At 35.7% G+C, this 10,015-nt stretch overlaps 1 protein-coding gene across 1 annotated transcript; it reads left to right on the top strand.

The window, feature by feature from the left end:
• Positions 1-3,457: 3,457 nt before the first annotated feature.
• On the top strand, positions 3,458-10,015 carry LOC125209516 (brefeldin A-inhibited guanine nucleotide-exchange protein 2-like). The gene is made up of 9 exons (XM_048109117.1): positions 3,458-4,491; positions 5,739-6,059; positions 6,246-6,593; positions 6,676-6,949; positions 7,510-7,568; positions 7,697-8,018; positions 8,152-8,506; positions 8,624-9,276; positions 9,357-10,015. The coding sequence occupies exons 1-9, from the start codon at positions 3,458-3,460 to the stop codon at positions 9,966-9,968; spliced, it is 3,978 nt and encodes a 1,325-aa protein (XP_047965074.1). The 3' UTR covers positions 9,969-10,015.

Genomic DNA, 10,015 nt, shown 5'->3' with positions numbered 1-10,015 from the left:
TACTAATAAAAGTAACAATATTGGTTCTTCCTTTAATTATGCACTTACTTTTAGATACAATAAAGAACATGGAAGTGATGCTATGACAAAGTCAGTAAATGAACATAAACACGTTATTTAAATTTAGATTTAATGTAAATGAAATATAAATACAAGTTATATATTTTATTTTGCATATAATATTTTAGCCTCTCCTTGAAATTCATAAATAAAAAATTTAAACAAAGCTCAACACAATTAATTCACGTAAAAGAATTAATGTAACATCCTTGACCAAGGTATGCCCGTTCCCATGGGCGGGGGAATAGTACTTATTTTCATGTGCGAATCTTGTTTATTTTATGTAAAAATTATAATTTGAAGTCATGAATTTAACACACACCAATATTTATGTATACATTAATATTTAAATATGTTTAGATAGGGTTTTGATCTATGAAGATCAGATTTAAATACAAAAACGCAGAACGCGGTCATACGTAGGGCATTTTTAGGTCATAGTTAGTTTATTTTTAGGTCATGCTAACAAAGTATGACCTAAAATGATCTTAACATGACATAAACCCAAATCTTATAATATGACCTAAAACTGCTTAATTATGACCTTCCGTATTTTTGGTTAATTATTGACCATTAGATCATCTAATCCTAGGGCCAAGATTTGGGCTGCATTTTTGGATTCAAACACATACTTATTTTGATCATCTCCTTATTTAGATATGCATATATTTAGTACATTTAGATATTTTTAATTTAAGATGGTCTATTAATAATTTTTTACAATCTAAAACTAAAAATGAATTCACATTTGACTTTGTCTCCATATATATTTATACTGTCTATCATTTAATTTTTTTCACTATTCATTTTTTTCTCTCATTCCACTAACTCATTTTCATTCACATTTTATATTTCGACCCACATTTTATTATAAATATAATATATAAAAGTAAGATTCACATTCCACTATTTTTTTATTTTAAGACTAAAAATGAATTCACATTAACTTTGTCTCCATATGTATTTATATTGTCTCTCATTTCATTTTTACACTATTCATTTTTCTCTCACATTCAACTAACTCATTGTCATTCACATTTTATATTTCGACTCACATTTTACTGTAAAGATAATATATAAAAGTAAGATTCACATTCCGCCATATTTTTGAACTCACTTTTAATTATATTCTTCATTCACATTTTATATTTCGACTCACATTTTACTATAAAGATATTATATAAAAGTAAGATTCACCCACTATTTTTTTGAACTCACTTTTAATTATATTCTTAAAATCGTGTCAAGTCAAAACATGACAAATTTTGTCGAACAAATGGAATATTAACATAAATTTGGCCCCCTATCAAAAATTCCTAGCCCCACCACTGTCCGTCACACTCTATGTGAAGCATTTTTAATTCGGTACGAGATTTTATGTAGTGTTGTTTTGTGATTAAAGTAGAAAGAATAAAGTAAGAGAGTAAGCATAAATAAAGTCAAGAGATAGTTGTTTCTGTATTCAGAAATGTGTCATTTAGAATGGGACATCCTAAAAAAGAAAATATATCACTTATAGTGAGACGGAGAGAGTATATTATTTTTTTCATGATAAAAATGTTGATTGGTCATTTTCCTTTAATTTGAATTTCATGTCAATGCCTGTACAAATTTTCTTTTCCCTTAAAATTAAAGACATTTGAAGGTTGGAAAATTTTCTTTAGTGCTGACTTTTAGTTATTTAAATTCCAGACGTCACACACACATTAAGATTATTCATACTCCGTCCCAGATAATTTGAGACACTTTGACCCGCACGGGTTTTAAGAGATCTAATGGAAATGAGCTTAAAAGGTTGGTGGGATGTGGGTCCTACTTTTAAAGTACTCTATTAGTTTTATAATAAAATGTGAGTAGGAATTAGTTAGTGGAATATGAGATTCACTCCCAAAAATAGTAAAAGTGAAATATAACAAATTATGTGGGACGGTCTGAAATGGAATATTGGGTCAAATTATCTGGGACAGAGAAAGTACTTTATATTTAACTGTACTTACTTATTTTATGCATTTATGTTTTCTTAAGAATAAAGAATAGAATTTTTTGCATAAGTAAGTGACGATGTCTTGATTTCCTACAAGTATCAAAATTCATCAAAGGAAATAAATTTTCGATAATTTATATTGTACTAATATTCTTTCTATCTTAGCAAAATCCATCAAATTAGTTTGCTAAATAAAATAAAAAGAGAATAAGGTAAATTAGACTCTCCTCTGCATTATCTTCTCTGTTACTTTATTTTTTCATTACTTTAGTTATTTATCATTATTTTTTAAAAATAAATGCGTAAAAGCAAATATTGTATATTTAATAGGATAGAAAGAGTAGTACTCTAATCCAATGGCCTTTAAAATGTTGATACAATGAATCACAAAGTGACAAAGACAGCGTAAACTTGATTTTGAAATCTTCTTTAAATTTCATGTTCATGTTTATGGTATTTTTTCGTTTTGACAATAAAATAATTTAAGACGTTTGAAGGTCGACAAATTTATGTAGAGTTGATTTGATTATTTAAAAATCTGGACATCACAAAATATGGAAGACACCAAAAATCATATGTTCTTCAAATTAATTACACCAAGATTATTCCTCATTTATCTTCAATTGTATGGTTTCATATATGTTTATGAATCTATGTATACGTTTTATTACTACTGATCTTATTTGATTAATGTATATACAATATTGAATAGACTAACGAAATTTTATTATGTATTTACTCACTTATAAAAGCAATCTATAATGCAATTTTGGAAATTTATATACTATGACCTACAATTAAGGTAATTTACACAATACTACTATATCTTTTGAATAACTAGCATTTACAGTAAAATCTTACATATTTAAACTATTTTATTTTTACTGTTTATATCTTCTTATTTTTAAATAATGTCATTTAAATTTTTCGTATTACATTTATTAATTTGAATATGATACGAGAACACGAAACTTACAATTTAACACACATAAAATTACTGAATTAGTATGAAAAGTTCGTATCAATGTTTATGTTCGGTTCGTTTATCCCATTAGGCCATTACTGTTATTTTTTTATAATCATGAATTTTTTGTCATGTATTAGTCAGTGTTTATTTTACTAATATTTTGACGTTGAGATTTTAGATATTATTGTAAATTCGAGGGCATATACTATAAATTACACTATTACAGATCACACCACATTTAAATTCACGATTACACCCATATTAAATGGATTTTGTACATAAAAGCGATTTAAAGAAATCAAAATCGATTAATTACTTTCCATATTAAGAATTGAGATCACCGATTTATTTATTTATACCTAAAAACATAGTCTCATTTCCAGATTAGATTTAACAAAACCGTACAGGGGCATTATCGTCAAAACCTTCATCTTCAAGCTCGGGAAATGGCGGATTCCCGCCTAAACAAAGTGCTGATCCCCGCGCTCGAGAAGATCCAGAAAAATGCTTCATGGCGCAAGCATTCCAAGCTCGGCGCAGAGTGCAAATCCGTTATCCAGCACCTCACCTCACCGAATCGGAGCCCTACCGCCGAGGCGTCTTTGCAGCAGGGCGTTGTTCTGGATTTTTCATTGTACGATTCCGAGATCGTGCTCAGTCCAATCATCAACGCACTCTCCACGAGCTACCTCAAAGTTTCGGAGCCTGCTCTTGAAGCGGTCCAGAAATTGATCGCCCGCGGCTACTTGCACGGCGAAGCGGACCCCAGCGGCGGGGCGGAGGCGAAGTTGCTCTCGAAATTGATCGTCTCCGCTTGCAATTGCCACGATTTGGGGGACGAGTATGCGGAGCTGTTGGTGATCAAGTTGCTTCTCTCAGCGGTCACGTCGGTTTCGCTGCAGCTGCATGGTGATTGCCTGCTGCAAGCGGTGAGGACGTGCTATGACTTGTATTTGAATAGTAAGAATGGGGTGAATCAGACGACAGCCAAGGCCTCGTTGATTCAGATGCTAGTTATTGTGTTTAGGCGAATGGAGGCCGATTCTTCTACGGTGCCAATGCAGCCTATTGTGGCCGCGGAGCTTATGGGGCCAGTAGAGAAGGCGGATGTGGATGAGGCATTTGAGATGAAAAATTCAACCGTAGAGGGCACGAATCCGGCAGATTTGTTGGACTCGACGGATAAGGATATGCTGGACGCTAAGTATTGGGAGATCAGCATCTATAAGACGGCATTAGAGGGTAGGAAAGGAGAGTTAGCAGACGGTGAGGGAGAAAGGGATGATGATTTGGTGCGGATTGGAAACAAGTTTAGGAGGGATGCTTTTTTGGTTTTCCGGGATTTGTGTATGCTTTCTATGAAGACTCCACTCAAGGATGCTGCTGCAGATCCCCAAGCAATGAAGGGGAAGATTGTGGCATTGGAATTGCTCAAAATTTTACTGGAAAACGCTGGGGAAATATTTAGGACTAGTGAAAGGTACTTATTTGTTTATTGCATTGTTTCTTCCAAATTATTTAGTTTTACTCCGCTTAATTTATGTATTTGCATATAAATATGATGCCTAAGCATGAATATCTGGCTTACAAGATTAGTGGTAGTCTGTAGAACACTAGAGATGGTGTACATATATAACTGGAGAGAGTGCCGTGCATTTAGCATTAAGATAAGATATGGATATTCTTTGTGCCGGGACTGCATCATCGGGTATAGAAACTATGCTGATATGGTGTTGATTGCTAGAATAGCCTCGCACTCTTTTCTTTTTTTATGAGATAAGATTTGCTTAAATTGGAGGATTCGTATACAGTAGTGAGAATGTAAATTTTCTCTAAATGACTAAATGGGAAATTTCTTATGGAGTTAGCGCAGGTATTATTCAATTCGGAATTTATGACCAAACAACTAAGTGACCCTAATGAGGAGTACTCATTTATACCCATGTCATTAGAGGCTCATCTTATTTCCTGTCCTGTTTGTCTACTAGGTGACACTTTTCCTCGAAATGTACTAATAGAATTGGAAAGTAGTTTAAGAGGACCATATGATATATCCATCCTTTGATATCTGGGAATGGTATAAAAAATGCGAGTGGCTAATTGATTACTTTTTGCTTGTTGAAACTTCCAGTGTTTGCTGTCTAGCAAGCATTTTATGTTCATTTAGTTATATTGCAATAGTAAATGGTTTGCCATGTATTTTTTACATTCTGCATCAGTTGTTCTAGATTTGACTTACCCTAGTTCAGGTTCTCTGTCCTTGAACTAAAAGTGAACACTTCTTAATGCGACCCTTATACAAGTTACTACTAGACCCCTAATGGGTATGGTGTCCCCATGGTATTGTCTTATTAACACCTATACTACTCAGCTCCTCAAGAAGAATTGTTGAGTTTGACAATTGCTCAAAAATATCTTAGTGATCTTTGAGTAGATTCTGCTAGTATAATTAGCATGGCGATGATATATAGTTCCTGTACCAGTTTTGAACTCTCTCGCAGCTCTTCCACCAAGAGCATCCATCTGCTGCTTGTTTCAATTTTATTTTCCAGTTTTCCCATTACTGATTTTTTCTTTCCAGATTTGGCTATTCCCAGTTCACATGCTGATTATTGTCTTTAGTCTTTGTATAGGTTGTTTGAGAACTCTCCCTTTTTCCTTTATAGCTGTTCTATCTTTCTCAGTTTGAATGCAGAGCATCCCTAATTATTTTCATTTGTTAAACAGATTTTTAGATGCTATAAAGCAGTACTTGTGTTTGTCACTATTGAAGAACAGTGCTTCAACTCATATGACCGTTTTCCAGCTCTCATGCTCCATATTTATGAGCCTGGTGTCGCGTTTTAGAGCTGCATTGAAAGCAGAAATCGGGGTATTTTTTCCTATAGTAGTCCTCCGAGTGTTAGAAAACGTTGTGCAACCCAATTTTCAGCAGAAGATGACAGTCCTTCAGTTTCTGGGGAAGCTGTGTGTAGATTCACAGATCTTGATAGAAATATTCCTTAGTTATGATTATGACTGTGATGCTACTTCCAATATATTCACGAGGTAATGACTTGTCCTCTCTTTGTACTTTTCGTCCAACTTATATCTGATATTTTTGAGTCAATACCTTTTTAATCTTTTGTCAAATAACTGCTGGGATTCCAAGTTATGCATGCAAATCATATCATTGCTAAAATTCAACAATCATATGGTCTCTGGTTTCTCTTGTCATTTCATTTTCTATTCCAGAATGGTCAATGGACTACTTAAAACTGCTCAGGGCGTTCCACCTGGGGTTTCAAGCACACTTCAGGTCCTGCAAGATGCTAGTATGAAGCTAGAAGCTATGAAGTGCTTAGTTGCTATCCTAAAATGCATGGGTAACTGGATGGACAAGCAATTGCAAATTGCAGATATTCAGTCATCAAAGAAACTAGATGCTGCAGACAATGGTTCTGATACTGGGAGCCCCCCTCGCCCAAATGACATTATAGATGAGCCAACTAAAAGATCGGACACACAGTCTGAAGCCTCCAGTGAAGTTTCTGATGTTTCAACCCTGGAGCAGTGTCGTGCCTATAGAGCTCGCAAGTCAGAGTAAGCTTGATTTTGAAATCTTCTGCCTAATGGCAAGGAATCTAGGACTTGTTTTGATCTTCATGTCGTTTGGAAATTTCAGGTCAATTTATTATTCCTCCATAAATACGGTGGTCCTCAAGTTCATGATTGAAGAATGTTGGGCTCCAATGCTGGCTGCCTTCAGTGTTCAACTTGACCAAAGTGACGATGAAATTGTGATAGCCCTCTGCTTAGAGGGCTTTCGTCGTGCAATCCATGTCACTGCAGGAATGTCCATGAAAACTCATAGAGATGCTTTTGTGACATCATTAGCCAAGTTTACCTCACTTCACTCACCTGCAGATATCAAAAAGAAAAATATTGATGCAATCAAGGTAAATTTAGTTCTTTGTGCTTGCTGTGTATGATTAATCTTATAATGATATGAGAAAGCCTTCCCATTATTTTTATATTTTAAATTTTTTTTAGCTGTCATTACATTTTGCTCAGTGTCATTCGGTCTATTCTTGTCTTTTTGTTGGAATTATGTGCAACCATTATCTTTTAATCTATTTCCGTGTCCCTAACTTCCCTTTCTTGTTTAGTACCCTATTCTGTAATCTGTATAAAAATTCTTGTTTGTCTATTGATTCATTTTTTTATTGGGGGGTTTTTGGTAGTGTGTAGTTCATTATTCATGGTTACACACCTTACATGGAGTAGAAGCTGGTACTGCATAATTGAATTTTGCTTTTAAGCCCGAGGTCCTTTCTCCTCTCCTTTTTAAAAAAAAAGATATTCTTAAATATATTCTGATTTGGTTAGCTGCGTATTATTTGTGGGATGATAGAGCATGATGTTTCTAAAAACTTTTTAGTTCTGTGTTAAATCTGACTGAAATGATTAATGCTTGTTACTCATGTTCAGCAATTTTCAAGATTTTCTGACTACTCAGGTCCATCTGTGTACATCTAATCCTCGGGTTTTCAGCCTCACTAAGATTGTTGAGATCGTGTAAGTTAATCGTCACCTGATCCTTTACTCTGTACACGTTGACCGCGGAAAAACTTAACTAAATTATTTTTACCATTTTTTACTTATTTGGCCATGCAAGTGACTTCTATTTTGCCCCCTCTTAACAGGCACTACAACATGAACCGCATTAGGACTGTGTGGTCTAAGATTTGGCAAGTACTATCTGATTTTTTTGTGACCACTGGCTGTTCAGAAAATCTTTCTATTGCAATATTTGCAATGGACGCTTTGTGCCAGTTATCAATGAAAGTCTTGGAAAGAGAAGAATTGGCTAACTTTAACTTTCAGAATGAGTTCATGAAGCCTTTTGTAATTGTAATGTGCAAGAGTAGTGCTGTTGAAATCCGAGAATTGATTATCAGATGTGTTTCTCAGGTGGTGTTATCCCAAGTGAATAATGTCAGATCGGGATGGAAGAGCATATTTATGGTACGGAACCTTTAATGTGGATACCAAAGTACTCGTCCCTTTCAATTATTATGGCCTTGGGAAATTTATTTTTAAGTGAAGCTTATGGCGATAAATTTCTCGTTCAACCCTCTGATTCCATTCTTAATTGCAGGTCTTCACAACAGCTGCGTATGATGATCATAAGAACATTGTCCTCCTCTCATTCGAAATAATTAAGAAGATTTTTCGTGATTATTTCACATATATTATTGAAACTGAATCTACTACTTTTACGGACTGCGTAAATTGTTTGGTTGCATTCACCAATACTAGGTTCAACAAAGCAATTAGCCTTAATGCCATAGGTTTACTTCAGTACTGTGCTGAAAGACTTGCCGAAGGAGATCTAAGGAAGGAAGCTCCTGAAGTGGCTTCTCCACCTTCACCTCAAATTGGTAAAGAAAGAAAAAGTGGGGAACCTGCAAAGAGGGTGGACCATCTCTATTTATGGCTTCCTTTGTTGGCAGGTAATGATGTCTTTTTTTTTAAGTTGAAACTGATTTCACCCAAAACTACACTTTTTTGTCCCTGCATATGCAGAGTATGATTAATTCAAGTAAAATAAAGTATCTCTCTCTCCCCAGGTTTATCTGACCTGAGCTTTGACCCCAGTCCTGAAATCAGGGAGGGTGCCTCACGAATACTATTTGGTACTTTGCGTAACTATGGGCATCACTTTTCCCTAGCCTTGTGGGAGAAGGTGTTTGAATCTGTCCTTTTTAGTATATTTGATGAGTCTGCGCACATAGATAATGGTGAGATGGAGGAACTCAATCAAGATTCATGGATGCATGAGTTGTGCACATTGGCTATGCAATTAGTCGTAGATCTTTTTGTTAATTTCTATGATACGATCAATCCCCTTCTGAAGAAGGTGCTGATGCTACTGGTCAGCTTTATCAAGCATCGTCATCAAAGCCTTGCTATTATTAGTATTACTGGTTTCGTTCGCCTAATTAGCAATGCTGGGGAGATGCTCTCTGAAGACAAGTGGTTGGATGTGGTTTCATTTCTCAAAGAAGCGTTAAATGAAACATGTCCGGATTTTTCCTTTATCCTTGATGACAATAGCACAACAGAGGCCTGGGGAGATGATGTGAATGAGAGCAGTCATGATGAATCTGCCGAGGCAATCACCTCCAATGTTGATTCAGATAATAACTTAGGGAGTCATCGTCTGTACGCAGCTATATCCGATATCAACTGCCGATCTGGAATTCAGCTTTTACTATTACAGGTAGGTACTATCATAAGTTCTGTTTGTAGCCCATTCCGGTTATTTAAGTCTGACAAGAACTCTTACATGGAATATGGCAGGCTATAGAGGATGTCTACAATATGCACAGAGCTCGATTATCGTATAAAAACATTTTTATCCTTTTCGACGTCGTGCATGCTGTGGCATCTCATGCTCGCAATATAAATAGCAATGGAGTGCTACGTCAAAAGCTCAAAGAACTCGGGTCCGTGATGCAAATGGACGATCCTCCTCTACTTCGCCTTGAGACTGAGTCTTACATGAATTGCCTCAAATTTCTGCAGAATCTTGCACTTGATAGACCACTTAGTTATGAGGAGTCAGAAGTGGAGTCTTATCTTGTCAACCTCTGCCAAGAGGTCTTGCAGTTCTACATTGTAGTTGCCTGCTCGGGACATCTTCCCGGCTCATCTCTCGACAGGCAACCACAGTGGACGATACCACCAGGATCTGGAAGACGAACAGAACTGGCTGCACGAGCACCTCTTATCGTTGCTGTTCTAAAGGCTATAGGTACCTTAGGAGATTCGTCATTCCATAAGAACTTGTCTTGCTTCTTTCCATTGCTTTCGAGCTTGATAGGTTGTGAACACTTTTCAAATGAGGTCCAACTCGTGCTGAGTGATGTACTCCACTCATCAGTGGGTCCAATTCTCCTACGTTCGTGTTGACCTCTGGCCCACACCTTTTTTTCAGTTGTATGATAAATTTTTTTCTT

Source organism: Salvia hispanica, chromosome 3, assembly GCF_023119035.1.
Source record: "Salvia hispanica cultivar TCC Black 2014 chromosome 3, UniMelb_Shisp_WGS_1.0, whole genome shotgun sequence".
NCBI classification, from domain to species: domain Eukaryota; kingdom Viridiplantae; phylum Streptophyta; class Magnoliopsida; order Lamiales; family Lamiaceae; genus Salvia; species Salvia hispanica.
This window is presented reverse-complemented; position numbering and strand designations above follow the sequence as displayed.